Genomic DNA, 18571 nt, shown 5'->3' with positions numbered 1-18571 from the left:
ATCAGAATCCCCCCCAACTGAAAAATGGCAATGATGGCTTGTGGTTTTTCCAAGAGAAGGGGGGGGGGGGGGGTGTAAATGGTCGGGATGCATGGTGTCATACAATGTTCAGTGAATGACATTAGAAGGGAAGCAAGTTACTCTCCAACAGCAGGGAGCAGCATTGACCATTTCTACTGGCAAACTCCAACAACAAGGAGACTACGCGTTACTAAAGCCACGTCCCCTATTTAGAGATTCTCCAGTCACTCAGTCTCGTTTCTATTCGATAAAACCTAGCTGTAGTTGAAATGAAAAACAAAAGGCACAATGATTTTCAACTCATTCTCGTCTTTAATATGCACAAGAGTTGAAAGCATCAGTGAGCCACCTTAAAGAGAAGAATTCAATCTAAAATTTATAAAAAGATACAAACAATCAGAGGCCAAAACGCTGTCTGTTGCTTTTCTCCTATTATTTTATTTAAAACAACTTTTCATTAGCAAGTAAAAATCTTGCAACAAACATAAGCTTGTATCCAATGCGGATACAAGGCAACGAAATTGTAAATCTTTAAAGTGGCTCGGTCTAGTCTGCTAGTTCATGACTGTACACCCTCTCTATAGTTTTGTTCAGTAATAAACAGCTAGTCCCAAAAAAACCAAAAACAAACAAACAAAAAAGCCTGGGCTGCTCATAACAAGCCCACTCAGTATTTAAAGCCCCAGTGTGACCCCCAGCCCCACCCCCCCAATCCCCACCCCAAACCCCAGCTCTGAACCCCTCTAAGTAGTTAGCAGCCAACCGGGGGGGTGGGATCATTAAGTCTTCCAGACCAGGGCTATGATTGGGATTAAAGTTTGACACATTTACCCCAAGCCTGCACATTAACCAGGACACGGGATGGTACATTTTAAACAGCCCGTCACCACTACAGAGAGGAGGAAAAAACAAAACAAAACCAGCCTGTTCCAATTTATCAGCATGTCATCACAATACATATGCAAGTCGAAAGTAAAAACAATAAAAGAAATATTGCTTCAAAAAGGAGAAAAAAAAAAATAGAGACCCTCCCCAGCCATCTTTGACAGTTATCGTCCATCCAATGACTGTCAGCTGCAGCAGCTTTGTACAGGCTTTATGTAAATATATATTCATTAGACGGCAAGGAGAGATACACATGTTTTTGTACAGTTATTCAAATTGAGTGATGACATGTGACCTCTTTATCGAAAGTAGTTAAGTAATGTAAAGATCAGGACCTGCACTCGTTGTACAAGTCTAGTCTTCAGTGAGTGTAGGTCCTTTTTGTCGTTTCTGCAGTCAGACATCGTTATGCCTCTCAGACGTGTGCATAAGACTGAAGAAAACCTAAAAAATAAAATAGTAATACAAAGGAAGCTCCACAGACCCAACCAGTAGAAGCGGAAACATGAAACCAATTTGTCTGTAGCGAAATTTAAAAAAAAAAAAAAAAAAAAAAAAAAAGGTCATATTGCAATTAGGATGATTTTAGCTTTAAGTTGTTTTCTTTCTTTTCGTTAAACCCCCTCCCTCCATTCAGAGTTTCACATTACAGGGGAATCCCGAGCAAATAGTTTACTGAATCCCAGGACGTGGCTGAGCTCAGAAGGAGGATGTCCTGTGGGTGGCGGGGGGAGATAAACGCTACAGCTGACGTGTTCCTCTTAAGTCTCTGTGCCTTCGCCCAAAGGTGATTCCTCCCGTGACAGGTATTCACATCCGTTAAAATAAAAATTTTGCCGCTTTGCTTAATCAGTAGCAGGCAATTAGCAGGTCTTAACAGTTGTATTGGGGAAAAAAAAAAAAAAAAAAGAATTATGGCATTTTCTTCACATTTTTGATGATTTTTTTTAAAACGAACAGTAAGTTTGATAATTCAACAGAGGTCACATTAAAAAAGTGACGCCATTGAGTCAGAAGTCCCGTCAGTCAGTTTGCCACGGAGTCCTCTTGTTGCCTTAGAGCCCTTTCGCCCCTCCACCTGCCCAAGGACTCTCCTGGGAGGGCAGTGGGGGTCCGTGGTTAATCATGGCTTAGCTCTGGGATTAACTCTTTAAACTGGGCGAGAGAGAGGATATTGGTGTGCCCTGGCTATCAGGAATCAGTGTCACGAAATGTATTAATGTATGTACTTGTAGTATGTCAGTGTGCATGGGTGAAGTAACACTAGAGGACAATCCAGGGAAGGGGAAAGCACAAAATAAAGCACAAACAAACAGCAGTATTTCTTCCCCATGAGTGATATGATGGCTTCTAACTGAAGTATGCACACAAATTCTTCTAAGTGTCAAAAAAAAAAAGTGCGTGTATATGCATGCGTGTTCATGTGTCTGAAAATGTGCTTATATTTTTCCGTCTTTGTGAGAACTTGACATTTGGTAATTGAATCTTTCCGTGAAGGCTTTTCCTTCCTTCTGGTTTCCTTTCTGTGTGACATTTTAGAAGCACTGGCAGAAAATACTGACAATCTTCCTGATGCAGGTTGCCAGATGGTGAATATGCCTGTTGGATAACAAGGACTCCTATGAAGGGTTGCAGTGTTCTGTGAACGATGACCATTTAAAAGAAGAAAAAAAAAAAACACCCCATAGTGCAGAGATGGGGGTGGGTAAACCCTTCAGTGGTGAGTTTCCATGTTGACGTGATGCTAAGTATATCCTTCTGTACCAGGTTGCCAGATTGGAGGAGAGATGGATGAATGTCTGGGGTGATTACAGAGTACCCGTGCAACTGGTTGAACCAAACATCCTGGTTTTTAGAAATTAAACTCCTTTGTTTGCATGTTGGAAGCTGGATCAAAATTGAAGGTTCCTCCTTGAGTAGTTTCAGGAATCAAGCTAGGATCTTCATCAATCTGAAAAAAAAAGAACAAACATTGTAAGATCGAATGCTAGAGTAAGACATTGCCCAAAAAGGAAAACAAATCCAAAAATAACAGAAAGTGAGACGCATGGTGGCGGTTAACTCACATCGTCTCCTGAAAAGTACTGATCAATAATCTCAAAGGCTAGTTTGTAGATATCCTCATTCTCATGCTGCTGCAAATTTTCTATCTTCTCCAAACCTGAAAAAGACAAAACAACAGTTTTAGAAACAAACATTATAAAAAACTTCAGTAAGATAAACAATCCAATTACACCAAGTTTCTAAGAGGGTACAAGGAAACCATCAAACACAGACCTCCACACTCCTCTATGATCTCAGCAATAGTACTGGCTTCATCTCCTGCCATGATGAGAATATTTTTCAGGCCATCCAGGACGACTTGCACCACCTGGGAGTCCTTCACGGACAGCAGGTTACAGAACGGAGGGATGACATTCTGCTCCACTAAGAACTCCACCTACACAAACCCACACATACACCACATCCATACTTGATTACAACATAGGTACATGGTTACAAGTGTGGAAAGTGCACTCACAGTGACCTTCATAACTTAAGTCAATGTTGTGTAGCTTCAGCCTACAATTATTATTTTTCTGCTTCTTGAAAGAAACAATGAGGCAAACATTTCCTACTGCAGTGAAGAAATTCAGTTTGTTTTTTTCATTAAGACAACATATACCCATTTCACTGTAGCAAATCTTTTTAAACCAAGTACAAAAAAAAAATCTTGTCTGGTCCACAAGCCAAGCTCACCTGGTCTTTCCTCCCACTGATGGTGAGGTTGCTGATGGCCCATGCTGCCTCCTTCTGAGTGCCAAAATCACCCTGTAGAGAGCCAGGCTGTCACCAAAATGTACTACACAGCAAATTGCCAACACACAATATGTAGGCCAAATATGCATTCAGTCTCCATGTCTTCTATCAGAAACTGTTCTGCTTTCTGGCTAGAAAATATAAAAAGGTGTCAGTGCAACTAAATGCCAAGATGAATTTACACATCGTGTGTCTGGTACCATGCGGGGACAGAACTGAACAGAAACTAGAGAAAATCTTGAGCTTCCCCCCCCCCCTTCCTCCAATTTCTAACCACACACAAACCTTAGCCAGTTGGTGAATGATCATAGGAATCAGACCAGCATCAATCACAGCTTGGACTTGCTGCTGGTTCCCAGCTGTAATGTTGGACAGGAACCAGACTGCTTCCTGCAAACAGACCAATCACAAATGGTCAAAAAAAGGACTGCATTCAGTGTATTATATAGAATGAATCTGCTTCAATAAAAAATATTTTAACATTTCACCTAAATAATGGATTTTAAGTACAGATTAGTACCAGTTTAACTTACAACTCTCAAGCTTTGAGTGTAATTAAATAAAATAACTACATACAACAAAAAACTTGCTCCCGTTACATTATCTGTACAATAAATACTACTTTACTCTCCATTTACTTTAATGTAAAGCTATAAGAAACTAGAAGAAAAAGCATAATGAGCTTAAAGGCTGAGGATCTCATACCTTATTAATTTTTTCTTTAGGATGTGTGAGCAGGTTGGGGAAGTGTGACAGAACATCACAGTTGAGAACCACCTGTGTCTGCTCATCTGTCCCCGTCACAATGTTTCCCACTGCCCTCAGAGCTGCCGTCTGTAGTTTGTGAACAAAAGAGGAATACAACTTCAAATAAAAATTGGCTTCAGAGTGTGGACCGGGTGGGAGGACTGAATTAGTCTTACCTGAACTTTCACCTCCTGATGGCTGAGGAGAGGCACAAGAAATGGAACAACTCCAGAATCAATGACCATCTGAATCTGCTCGTTGCCTCCGTCCGTCAGATAGGACAAAGCCCACACTGTGTCTACTAGGATCTATACACAGAGTCAGAACACGTAAGAATTGAGACAGTTACCATACTGCTAGAACTGAAAAAACTAAGCACTAAATTTTGTCTTTATAATTTATGTACATTAGTAAACCGATAACTTGAGTAATCACAGCACAGCCTGATACTTACATTTATGTCGGTGTGATATATTAGCACACAGAGGGCAGGCAATATCTGTGGGGAAAGAAGTAGGTTGTGAGTGGGTTGGAAGTAGGCAAAGGAATAGATGAAGGTAAAAACAGGAGAAAAAAAACATCACAAGAGGAACAGCTGTCAAAACCAGACTTCAATTGTCAGCAAAAGCTTTCTAGTCAGAAGTTCCCCGGGGTGAAGAGGCTGATTTGGCTACTGAAAATGTGCTGTAAAAGCTCAGCGTGACTCAGCCTGCTGTGACAGAGTCAAATGCAAAGAAACTCAACCATCTGTATGGCACATGAGAGCTGGTACACACACGCACGCACGCGCACACATACACATGCAGTCACACCCACCTCTTGCACAGTCTCCATGGGTGGTGGTGGATCCTTGTTGCGGCAGAGGTTAACAATGACCCAGGTAACATTACGGAGGAAGGTGATGGGGATTGATGGATTGATGAAAGAAAGCAGGGGCTTGACCACACCCAGAGAGATGACATAATCCCTGCACTGTGGCCCATCACCTGATTGTGCAAGGGGGCAGAGGTCAACAGAACTCTGGATGGTTGCTTCCAAGCAGTATTAAAATAAATAAAAACAAAATAAAAAACAAGCACATCTATCATAGAGGGACACTCACCTATAATGTTTCCTAAAGCCCACACAGCCTGTTCACATACGTTCTGGTGAGGAGATTGTAGCAGTCGCAAGAACAAGGGCACTGCATCTGCAAGCACAAAGATTAAACTATCAGATGTGCCCAGGGTGATGGACTGTTTATTTTGCCACCTTAAATGATCAGAATCTAGCAAGGGGGATAAAACCAAACAAACAAAACATGAGTCCAAATGTCCACCACTTGTCTTGCAGAATGAGCCAACAGACTTTTGCCTTACGCACAGTAATGTGTTGAACTATCATTACATCTGCTCCAACCATGCTGGACCACAATGGGTTAAGACACTTGTATTTCTATAGAGACTAACAGAGATGAAACTGACACAGACACCTGATTTGTTTAGGACTAACAGTTATTATGGAGGGGTGAGATGAATGGTCATTTTTCACATACACCCCTCATACAAGCAGGTCCTCTCCACTTTAGAGATGGTTCTGTATTATGAAGAAAGCTTTCAGCTATACTCCAAGTACTACATCTTCTAGACAATAGGCTTCTATGCTAATCGATACAGCTTTCTACAGGGGCACCGTAATGGCTCAGGTGTTAAATGACTATAAAAATAAAAAAATAAAAAATAAAAATAGCTGTAACACATGGTGTAATGTGTTATGGCTATTAATGAAATGGTTTGGTAACTGGCTCTACGCACTCACTCTCAAAATGCTGAGGACCTACACTCACTTCTGTTTCTTTATGGTCACAATCACAACTTGGTGATGTGAAATCCAGACATTTGATTCAACTTACTACGGGAACATAAACATGCATGTGTTACAATCATTACAGTATGATGCTATGACACACTACATTGTGTCAAACGTATTTGCTCATCTGCCTTCACATGCATATGAACACGAGTGACATATCATTCCTGATACATAGGGTTTAAAATGATGTTAGCCCAGCCTTTGCAGCAATAACAGCTTCAACTCTTCTGGGAAGGCTTTTCACAAGGTTTAGGAGTGTGTTTATGGAATTTTTTTTTATCATTCTTCCAGAAACACATTTGTGAGGTCAGACACCGATGCTAGATGAGAAGGCCTGGCTCAGTCTCCACTGCGATTCAACCGAAAGGTGTTGTGTCAGGCTGAGATCAAGACACTGTGCAGCTCTTCCATGACAAACTTGCTCATCCATGTCTTTATGGACCGTTCTTTGTGCACTCATGCGCAGTCGTTTCGGAACAGGAAGAGGCTGCTCCCAAACTGTTCCCACAGAGTTGGAAGCATGAAATTGTCCAAATTGTCTTGGAATGCTGACGCATTAAAAGTGCCTTTCGCTATAACAAATCCTAAAACACAGCCCCACACAATAATCCACTAACCCACTACACTTTACCATTGACACAGTGCAGTCACACAAGTACGGTTCTCCTGGCAACTGGCAAACCCAGACTCATCTATCGGATACCAAATGGAGAACAGTGATTTATTGCTCCAGAGAACACGTCTCCACTGTTCTAGAGTCAAGGGTGGTGTGCTTTACACCACTGCATCCAAATCTTTGCTTTGCAATTGGTGATGTAAGGCTTGGATGCAACTGGTAGGCCAGGGAAACACATTCCATGAAGCTCTTTCTACACACTGTTCTTGAGCTAAAGGTGATGTAAAGTTTAGAGGTCTGTAGTAACTGACTGCAGAAAGTTGGCGACCTCTGTGCAGACCATCATGTGTCTACCACTTTTTGGCCGAGTTGCTGTTGTTTCTGTCATTCCCAGTAGCTTCCACTTTGTTATAATGCCACTAACAGTCAACTGTGGAATATTTAATAGCAAGAAAATTTCACAAGTGGACTTGCTGCACTGGGTACATCCTATTATGGTACCAAACTGGAATTTACTGAGCTCTTGAGAGCAACCCATTCTTTCACAAATGTTTGTAGAAGCAGCCTGCATGCCTAGGTGCTTGATTTTATACACATTAACATTGATGCAATTGGCACACCTGAATTGAATGACTGAGTGAATACTTCTGGCAATAGTGTACATTATATTGTGTGACACACTATTCCAATCCAACACTCCATTTGGTGCTTAACTGAACTCTCAAATGTACAAAAAAAAAAAAAAAAAAAAAAAGATGATTGTGGGATCTGTATAAAATGTGTGTCATATAGATGTTGGCACTCAAAATGCCTTGGCAGTGTTTATGCAAATTTTGTCAAGATTGGCCCACTCATATAGAGAAAATGGAAGTGCAATGCAAATATATACATACGCTACAACCATTATAGTTTGATTCATTCGATGCACTGGCTGGACCATAAAGAAACCTTTTGTCTAAACCAATTTGTTCATGGTCTTCAAAATTTACAAATTTATCATTAAAATATGTTAGACCGATAGCAAGTGAGCACAAAGCTTTCCCAGCAACAGAAAGGGATGCTGTGTCTTTTTTTTTTTTTTTTAAATGCCAACATGATTAAATGTGCCATGTAGACGTCTAAGCATAAATTACCCCTCATTATAACTCTCAGCAAACATGCATGTGTTTAATATGGGGCTTTCCATAATTTCAAACTAAGTTGTTCCACATCTCTAACAGCCATCTTATCTTTTGAATATTAAACATGGTTTTAGCTATAGAGTCATGTTAGTTTTATTAGATAACCATGTTTTACTTTGAGGCAGAAAAAAAAAAGCATTATCCCAAGAACTAACTAAGCCTTACTGGGTGAAAAAATAAATAAATATGCTTGCTTGGCAAATTGCAGACAGAATATAAACACAGACTGAAGGGGTAACACAGGGGAACATGAACCGTGGGGTCAGCTTACTGGATTTAACCACAGCCTGGGTCTGTGCTGACGTCCCAGAGGCAATGTTGGTCAGAGCCCAAGCTGCCTCAAACTGAAGCGACGGGCTGTAAGACAGAGGGAAAACAAAACCAGTTAGAAAACAAAGTAAGCTAATTTATTCTGCAGTAGACGAGACAGAATGGAAGGAGCAGGGATTAATAATATCCATGTGCAACCCCCCCCACCCCACTTGCCATTTCAAATTCTTAACATATTTGTTTTGGGCCTTCTTGAACTAATTAGAGCAAAACATGCTTTAACCAAACTGTGGTGCTCATTTAGAGAACAGAGTTTTCAACGGCTGGCTTTTCAAGAAAAAGATAACTACAACAGCAGAATTAATACAGGTAGTCCAAGCTCTTGTGACAGATAACAAATCTGACACCAGAAAGGTCTAGAAACTGTGTCATTCAGTTTAACTGCACTCAAAATGGAGAACCATCATTAAAATGAGTTTAGGAAAACTGATGCAACACAAAATAAAAATCACACACATAAAAGTGATTCTCACGCCACCCACCAGCCAAATGCTAGCTAATTGTAACAAAGGATGGTAATTCCGTCTTCCCAAAGAAATGTTTCATCAGACAACCTGCCATGATCTGAAGTTTCTAAGTTTCACCTTCTGGGATTTAAAAGAATAAAACAGCTTCTTTTTGGGAGGTATCCAGTTGTGAAGAGACCCGCTTTATTTCCTGCCCTGCCAGGCATTCACAGATAATTTATAGACCTCCAAAGGATAGGTTGTCCATTTTTAATTGGCAGAGGTTTTCATGCTGTAAATTCTATTGTGAGGCTTTACATCAAGCTGAGCTGGCTTGGGTTTCTGCCACAGCGCTATGGCAACATATTAAGGGCTGCCCTGAATACGATTTTTGGGTTCAGGAGCTTCAATAGTAATCAGCAGTGAATATTTTAAGGGTACTGCTGCTAGTGCCACTCACTGAAAACAACATACACAAAGCAGTGCTGTGTCTGCCATCCGAGAGCAAAAGCTTGTCATTGTAGTGCAGCACTATTGAGCGTTTATTCCCTAATTACTTGTTTGGCACTTTTGGGGAAGAGGGGGAAAAAAAAAGGAAAAAGAAAAAAAGGGGTGTTTAAAGCTGCTAAATATAGCCACAGCATTGGCAACAATTAGGTGAAGTGAAGTGTGATGATCGCTGGCGTGGGGAGGAGTGGAGAGGGGTAAAAAACCCAAAGCCCCCCTATCAACTAGTTTAATAGTCCAGTCCTGATGTACAAATATCTAATAATGTCAACATGATGCTATCAGCTGTTAGTTGTCATGGTAAAATCTTTACAATTACTTCCTTACAAGCTCTTTCACTCGAGTTTTTCATTCCTGCCCCCCCCCTCAGTGAACACAAGGTCCTGGGAATTGGGGAACTCCGAGAGACAGGAATGTTGATATATTTGGCTTGGTTTGTACTGAGAGGATGAGCCAGCTGCCCTGCATGCCTCCACACACTCTAACGTGTGGACACAGTGGGAAACACTCTCATGCACACAATGATTCTACTGCAGCAGAGAAATGATGCAGCAGGATCAGTAATAAAAGTTATTACATTAACAAAAAGCTAAACAAAATAATAATTTTAAAAAAACTTTAATAAAAAAGTACTACTTAGGAAGCACACTTACTTGTCATCCCTTTCCAGGCATTTGACTAAAATAGGCAGGATCCCAGATTTTATCAAATCATCAATGGGAGGATTTCGGTCACTTGAGAGCAGTTTTCTAAAAAAATCGAATGCAAAAAAGTTAACACCAGAAAACACAAGGAAGAACTGGTATTTATACAAAAGTGTTTCATCAGCTACTCACCTGGCTGCCTGTACAGCACTGAGCTGTACAACCGCATTATCGCTGGTAGCGTTCTGCAGTGAACAAGAGCCATAACTGACATCAGCATAACTAGCCAAAAGTTAAGGTAGCACTGCTGGTACATTTGGGAAAGGATTCAATATTTGTTAAAAGGCGTGAACGAGATAAACGTACCTGTAGAATGGCATCGAGCGTAACATTTTGCTAAGCAAAGAGAAAATGAAGAATATTAGCAATGTCGTAATTTGCTAAGAACATGCAATCAATAGCAAGTGAAGAGCTAACGCTACACATTGTCACTATGGTGCATTTTATTCGTTATTCGGGGTTAATATAACAAACTAACTAACTTCATTAAATTTACTAGACTGGACAGGAAATCCAAAGTGTGGGATCATTTTGAGAGGAAAGACTCCAAAAAGATGAAGAACATTGCAGACCAACTGCAAAGATGGCTCATCATGTGAAGACAAAAATTAGCCATTTGCATTAACGCTGCATAGCCTACTTGCTGTTTTGTTGTGACACATTCAGAATCACTACAGATTTTGCTCGTATTGTTAAACAGTTGGCTTGGTTGTAAGATTTACATTTTACAAAGTAGTGCATTACAATTTTGTATTTCTTGTTACTGCAACACATTCTTTCTCTGCCTCACAAGTCAAATAATAAACTGGTATTGTAAATATGCACCTGCTAGTTCATTAGGGAGCACCTCTAGTGCACATATGTGAAATTCCTGGTTGCTTTCAGATAATACTGATGAAAACAAAACAAAACAAAAAAAAAAAAAAAAAAAGCAGAAAGCTGCACATTCGACCTTTATATCAGACTACCTTTGTTTCTGACAATCCAAAGGGGTAAACGGTTCTTCTGGGCTTTGGTATGGGGTGAATGAAATGTTTTATACCCAACTACAAGACTCTAAACAATGTTGCAAAATTCTTGCAATTACAGTGAGTCAAAGTCTGTACTGAGATTTTATAAGACTGGGATCTTCTATGGCATTAGTCACTGTTAAGTCTTAACAGTGTGATGAACCCTCCCTGCTTTTGACACCTAGTGTTCAGGCTTCTGGCAAGATATTACACAATGTCATGCTTTTTATTTTTCATCCTCCCCTGGTTGTATGAGAACTATGCAGGCTGAATAATAATAATTAAAAAAAAAAAAGTGGGGGTTCCTCTCAGTATCACCTGGCATACTAATTAACAACCTCGTCATCTAAAAAGATGAGAGATTAAAGTGATTTTTTTTTTTTTCTAACTGGAATCCTATTGACACATCCCATACGCGGTACATTGCCCACCTTTTTAACCCTTCTGACCTGATATCCATATAGTCCGGTTTCGCTACATCTCGCTCACTCAAATCAAACCCACCACACACCCACACTTACCCCTTTGAAGTCTGAGTCGACATCAGAGTCCTCCAGACTCTCCTCCTGCGGGACATTTCTCTTCTTCAGTAAATGTTCGTCTCGTTTGTTCTGACAAGAGGAAAAAGACAAGAAGACCAATGAGAGGAGGAGATGAAAGCATTCATTAATGCATTCATGAATTCTTAAACCAACAGTGAGTCTAGGCAGAGCGTTTTTCTCTTTGCCAAACTTTTTCATTTTCTGCAGGATATCCAGCATGCCAGATGAAAAGAATCTCGTATCATAGGGGTTAATCCAGAAAAGAATGCCTGCAGGAGAACCCACAAAGCAAACAGACGCTGAACCTTTACCCTTTAACCCTCAACACACTCGGCGTCCCCATCAAACGTTTTCATTTGGTATCAATCTACAGGACATGCGAGTCAGTGGTAGGAGGAGATTCCCTTGCCCTACATTCCAGCTCAGAGTGCCGATGTGCGTCACTGATGACTAATCAGCTAGTGCAGTGCTTCTTGTTCCTCTGATCCAAATGGAATGTACCAGACTTGAGACCACCTCAGCAGTAATATTTTGTTTCAACATCCCCAGCTACTGAAGGCTGTGCTGCTTTATGCATTGGTTTACCAACATTCTCCGACTCTCCCTGAAAGCACAATGCCACAGTTTACCACGTGTTAATTTGAATTTCAAGTTTAGGTCTTATACATCTTATACGCTTCTTTTTCTAAGTGTGGTGATTATATATGGCAACTGTCTTAATAGTGTTCAGTTGTTCAATGCTGTGTTGCTAAGAACAGATTTTTATAGAAATGTTACTTGGAAACAGTCAATATAAATTTCTCTCACTTTACACTAAATTAGAGTAGAGTCACTTTCACCTTCCACTAACCAGATACCCCTCCAATATGGGGAGACTGGGAACTACAAAAACACAGGGACAGTGTGTCAATTTCACACACGTGGTTAAAATGAACATGACATGAACAAAAACATGCTTCTGGATTTCTTGCAGGTTCTACAGAACCCCATTTGCCCTAACCAACTGGCCTAGGGTGAGTTTAAAAATAAATAAGCAATCAATATTTTCACATTAAAATACCAATAAAGGTCCTCTATCAAACCACATATGCAAAGTTTAAATGTGAAGAAAATGTTTCTAGCTCCACTCACCCACTTCTGGTTTGTTTTACACAACGACAAACACAGCTAAGCTAAATCAAGAAGAAAATAAAATAAAGTTATCTCTATTTGCAGACATTAATTTGGAGCTTTAAATATGGCAGACTTCCTGTACACTTTGCTCAAGCTGAGAGCAGCCAGCCTCCCTCTTGCAACATGCAGGTGATTCTAAAGAGCGGCACAGCATTTACTCCACTACATTTATCTTAAAGCTTTAGTTTTTTGTTTTGCTTTTTTAACATGAAATATACAGTCCTGCACAAGAGTCTTGAGCTTTACAAAAGGAAAGAAAGCAGCCAGGCCATCTTCTATAGCATCTGAAAGTCATGTCCTTAAGAAGTATCGTCAGGGGGGGGATCCTCCCACAGAACTGAGAGATGCATCTGACCCTTCAATTGATCATCAACTAGACTGAAAGTTAGTGCTCAGTTAGAGAAATTAATCCAAATTTGAAATTTATAGTTCAAATGACTGTCAATTTGAGGCATTTGAAAACCACGGTGCAGCCACCATCATGGTTTGGGGCTCCATCTTAGCCAGTGGTGTTGGAGGTGTTTGCAAAATTGGTGGAATTATGAACAGAGAAAAGTACCATAAAATTTTAATCCACCATGTAAAACCATCTGGAGAGAGTCTGCATGACAAACCCAAACACGCTGCAAAAAGCACACCTGGGTGGAGGGTGGGGAAACAAACATACACATAAAAACAACAACAAAAATACAAAAATGACTCTTTCAAAGCAACAGTATTGAAACTGTGTGGGATCATTTAAATAAATAAATAAAAGCAGGCAACATCCAACGAGCTTTAAATGGTGGTCATACAAAATATTGACTTCCAAGGTCATTAGAATTTCACTCATATTCTGTATGTTTCCATGCATATTTGCACAAGTTTCAATAAATTACTCCACCTACTTCCCATTTTCCTAGCAAGTCGACCATTAAAACCTGCTATATTCCTCACCAAGCTAGCAGTGGCAATAAATTGAAATCAGCTTCCAACTACATAAAAGTGAGAACAGGCTCTGACACATCAGTAAGCTTAAAAGAAAGTTTCTAAGAAGTGGTTTCACTTGGGATTTGGTTTCCCTGCTGTAAAGACTGAACTGTTGGTAAACAGCTCAAATCTTTAAGAGCCACAATTTCAATTAAAGACAAATTTCAAAGTCTCAATGCAGATCATACAGATCTTGTTTCTGATCTAAAGCTTCTTGAGGACCGGCTTCCAGTCATTTAAAATCATAAAATATCTACAAATGACTTTGTCCTCATGGTGTTAATTGCAGGATCTGTAAGGAATATCTATCTGGCACTTTAAAGTGTCCACAAAGGCTACATTTGTAGAAATCTACATATGACTAACAACTTGTGCAACAAAAACAATGATTCTTCTCAAACATGTTAAAAAGTTTAAAAAATAAAAAAAATTTAAAAAAATCAGATGCAAACTTGGGATTACTTAATAACTCAAATTAACAGATTAGGAGCCCACTGTCGGAATGGCTTCAACAACATAACCTAAATGGATTCTAGTTCTTGTATATAGAACAGCCAGGGAGTTGTCTAAAGATCCCCCCCCCCCAAAACAAAACAACAACACACAAAACAAAACAATAGAAAACACCCATACTAGAGCAATGCAAATAGAATCACATACAGAAAAACATGATACAAGCTGCAGCACATCACTTGTGATCGGGTAGAAAAGGTATTGTTGAGACACGCAGACTTTTCAGTGAACTCATTTATATGTGTTCACTGATGAAGCCACAACAGAGAGCAGAATGAATGCAATACTTCTTTTCAGTTAAGATCAGTTAACTGAATCACATCTCTTAATGACTCCACACCCTAAAGAAGCAGCACAATTAGTTGAAAATATTACCCAGCAAATGAAAAGTGATGCTATACCTAGAGGTTAACGATTGGGCCAATCCTTGAAATACCCCCAAAAATATGGATTCAAAGCTAAACATACTAGCAATGAATAAACTGATTCGGTAAAGTGGATTTAAAAAAAAAAAAAAAAAAAAAAAAAGATCAGTTTGCATTTTAATAACATCATACTGATTTCCTTTTGTGGTGCAGGACAAAATAAATACCCAAATGACACCTTATGAACGGAGGTAGAGGGGGATCTACCTCCCCTTCATATGTTAAGCTAACACTCAATGCAGACAGGAAAGGAAGAAAAAACAATTAAGGTTATTTTTGCCCTTTCAATGTAATCTCCGTATTTAAGTTGATCAAATAAACTTTAATCCAGAACCATTTGTTGTTGCCGTTTTACATAATTTAGCAACACAAAGTAGAAATTGAATATATTCTGAAGCCTCTGGTACTTTTGGTGCACTGGCGCACACTGCATTCAATTAAGATCCAATTTTACTGCAAAAATACATTTGCAGATGGCATAACAATTATCAGAAGTAATCCCAGTCCTTTTTGAGTATGCAAATCTCTTGGCAGAACCACCTGAAGCAGACCTACAGTGCAGATCATCTTCTATTAACAGCATCAGGATGTTCACTGTGCTCTACAAAATATAAATATAGAAGTTTCATAAGCTACATTTATTAATACAGCTATTCAGCTCTGTTTTTCAGTTGCCCGTCTCACATCTGACAGAACACACAGAATCCTATTTTAATCAATCCAGCTGCGTTAATTAACCGCATAATGGCTTGTAATTTACTCAGTCTACACACCCGGATGTGCATCTAACCACAGTGATTGTGTACTGGACAAGGGCAAGCATGCTATAGCTCAATCATGTGCCTGAATGCTTCTTAGGCAGACAGATGGCGCAGAGAATCTGCTGCTACTTTTTGGTTAAAGCACTGCTAAAGCTAAACCCTCAGTCTATGCAATTTCAGGTTGCAAAGGCAGATTTCTTCCCAAATGTCCCAAGCGTTTGTAGAAACTCTTAATGTGAAACATCCATATGAAGCATGTTAAAGCCCAATACGCCCAAATCCATTGGTTGAAAAACAGAAATAGGTTTGCAATACTTGTGTGTGTAGATGAATGGGGCATTGTTTCTCACCTTTCTCAACTCAACTGTCACTTCATTTCGATGTCTTCTCATAGTCTGCAATGAAAACAAACACAACAGGAAATGAGAAATTTCCCCCCCACTTTTTTTGAGAAATCATGTCATTTATTGTGGTTAGAAAATAGAAACTGTAGCCTTTTACGCCAAGTGATTTAATGGATATATATTTAATAAAAAAAACCCAAAAACAACACTAGTCAAAAACAGGTGACACAAAATTGATGAAAAACCAAGATTCTGTATCTCACAAAAGGCAACCATCACCAATCCAACTGAAAGTCATAATAAAACAACTCAGAAAGAGAGTAACTAATTGCTGTATTTGTGCGTCTGCTGGGTTTCCAATTCATCCAGAACAGTTTGAGATGGTCTCAGATCTTGTGACTATTTGAAGAGGTTCATGTTGCTTTCCTAAATAGCCTCTTACGTAATTTGGGAAAGTCATAACTTGGGAGGCTGCAGAGCAGAGGTGTCTCCCAACCGTGGCAAAACAACAATAACGACGCGTACGCTGAAAAATGTTTTCCTTTGCCGAGATGAAAAGTAGCCGCCCAGCCTGACTATCAAGAGAAATTAAACTAGACCAAAACATTTAAACTGATTCATTGCTGAAATTCTGATTGTTTGATGGACCTAAAAGATTTAAAAGTTCCTACAATACTGGTACAACAATTATGTTTAAATAAAATTAAAATTGATGAGGGCACACAGGTGCTACCAGACACACCAAAAGAGGAGGAAAAAACAACAACTCTTTTCAGATTTGTTACTGGGAGTCAAAAAAACAAAACAAAAAACAACCTGTCCAATAGCCACACTGTGTATGATGTGCAGTAAAACAAAAGGAGGGTTTTATGGCCTGTAGCAGCGAGACTTTACTGCTTTGCAATTCATTGCTGTTCCAAATGGTGTCAGACATGAAGAGCAATCTGTTATGCCTGACCTAAATAAATAAAACCCCAAACTGGCTTTTTCCCCCCCCTCTGCTGTAGTCTGAGTCATCCGTTTACAAAAACTCAAATTCACGCCGAGACTCTTAAGAGGACCCAGGTCAAACAATTTGTCAAAAATAGCATCCGGAATTCACTTGGCACAAATCTGCCTGTCATAGTAGCCATGTGCTTGTCAAAGTGACTCTGAGTTTCAAAACAACCACCCAAAGGTCTTCAATCTGTGTTTTTAGAAACTGGAGTTTTTCTGGAAACTGGTGGCTTTTGAAAGGCCATTTCCAGACATACCTTTGTTTGAGGATTATCACAGGATTACCAATAGATCAGAACAACCCAGCACAAGTGTGTCTTTGTTGGTGAATGCCATGGCTGAGCGTTGTTTTCTGATGAAACCCAAAAAAATAACATATGTAATCTTTAAAAAAAAAAAAAAAAAAAGCTAGATATCTGGTACTTCATTACAGCCTTTGGTCCCAGCTTCCTTTATCTTGACTTCTCTGAACCCAGCCTTTACCCAAATGGTTTGGTAATCATGTCAATGAGCATTGCAGTCAAATGCTGTCAGAGAAATTTATAATTAGACTCGTTAGATGAATGATGCTGCAAAATGCCCAGCGTAGATTTGCCAGCTGTGCACACAGACTACTGATGGCGCTTTCTAGAATGAGTCTTAGCAACGAATCTGATATGAATGTCCTCACCATTTATTCTGTAACAGCACTGTTTATTAGGAAATATATCTAAGATTAACTTAAGAAATTTCATAAAAAACCGCAGTGTCAGAAAAAGTTATTATTAACAGCAATGCAAGCTTAATGTTGTGCCTAAAGTGACTCTCCTCACTTCATCGTGGTGTTGTAACAATTTCAGTGTAGTTTGCTTTTCTGATTGAAAATGTACCGTAAAGCTAAGGTCACCGCATCACTACCTTTCAGCTAACCATTTAGTGGCTTAGTTAGCAGCCCTCTTCAGCCGCCTCACCTGGCATCGCATGCTAGTCATTTGCTTGACATTAGCAAGCTAACAAGGAGGGGCAATATTTGGTTAGGGTGGATATGGAACAGACATTTAATTACACACGCACTTTCTTTTTGCTTAATATGGCAATTGTGTGAGACAGCCGCGAGTTAAAACGGGTGTCGTTTGAGTTCAGCTGGCTGTAAAACAGAGCGAACATCAGGATTACGGAGCCGGGAGGGCCCAGCCTTGCTTGTGACCGGTGTCTCTGCAAGTAGCTAGTCAGCGCTAGCTGGCACTGACAGCTACATCGTCTGCCTTTAATTCCCCCAGTTCCAACGATTCAAATAGAACACAGTTTGTCGTTCACAAACATTACAATATTTGCAAGCCACTGGTATGCACTTGATAGCTATCACCACCTTTGGTTCATTACGAGGAATTTTACCGGTAGCAAGATAGCACCTTTGATGGCGAACTCCTCACGATAGCTCGCATTAGCCAGCTAGCTTGCTAACTAGCAGGCTGGCTGGCTGGCAGGGAGCTTTGCCGGGGCCAGGCTCCCCACGGAGGCCCAAAGACTGTCGTTTTCTACATAAATCTAATTCGAGTCGTGTTACGAAGACTAGCGTTTATATGTCAGCTCACCTCGACATCACGCCCCTTGTTTTTAAAGCTCTTGATGCGGTGGTTTTCTAAGCCGGCGTTTTCTGCCATGGCTGTATGGGGTTTAGCTGTTACTCCGGCTTTCGGGATCTCCTCCGTGAAAGACGAGGCACGGCAGCTCCTGCGCCGCTGCTGGCTCCGAAGAGAGGGAGGAGTACG

At 40.0% G+C, this 18571-nt stretch overlaps 1 protein-coding gene across 1 annotated transcript; it reads right to left on the bottom strand.

Annotated features, from left to right (window-relative positions):
- Positions 1-742: 742 nt before the first annotated feature.
- Positions 743-18568, bottom strand: kpna3 (karyopherin alpha 3 (importin alpha 4)). The gene is made up of 17 exons (XM_085248911.1): positions 18395-18568; positions 15831-15875; positions 11619-11708; positions 10394-10423; positions 10220-10272; positions 10037-10132; positions 8372-8457; positions 5555-5641; positions 5269-5438; positions 4907-4951; positions 4629-4760; positions 4411-4539; positions 3991-4095; positions 3646-3717; positions 3184-3346; positions 2973-3067; positions 743-2857 (listed from the first exon to the last, which is right to left on the bottom strand). The coding sequence occupies exons 1-17, from the start codon at positions 18461-18463 to the stop codon at positions 2759-2761; spliced, it is 1566 nt and encodes a 521-aa protein (XP_085105037.1). The 5' UTR covers positions 18464-18568; the 3' UTR covers positions 743-2758.
- Positions 18569-18571: the final 3 nt, after the last annotated feature.

This window comes from Mchenga conophoros, linkage group LG16, assembly GCF_057382185.1.
Source record: "Mchenga conophoros isolate Kocher_MC1m ecotype Shallow Benthic linkage group LG16, M_conophoros_male_GT1.1, whole genome shotgun sequence".
Taxonomy (NCBI): domain Eukaryota; kingdom Metazoa; phylum Chordata; class Actinopteri; order Cichliformes; family Cichlidae; genus Mchenga; species Mchenga conophoros.
This window is presented reverse-complemented; position numbering and strand designations above follow the sequence as displayed.

Excerpts from the sequence above, each read along its gene's own strand:
- kpna3 (XM_085248911.1), bottom strand. The coding sequence starts at position 18,463 with ATGGCAGAAAACGCCGGCTTAGAAAACCACCGCATCAAGAGCTTTAAA. Across the intron at positions 11,709-15,830 it reads TGACAGTTGAGTTGAGAAAG|AACAAACGAGACGAACATTT; the intron begins GTGAGAAACAAT and ends TCCTCTTGTCAG. Across the intron at positions 4,540-4,628 it reads ATCAGGAGGTGAAAGTTCAG|ACGGCAGCTCTGAGGGCAGT; the intron begins GTAAGACTAATT and ends CACAAACTACAG.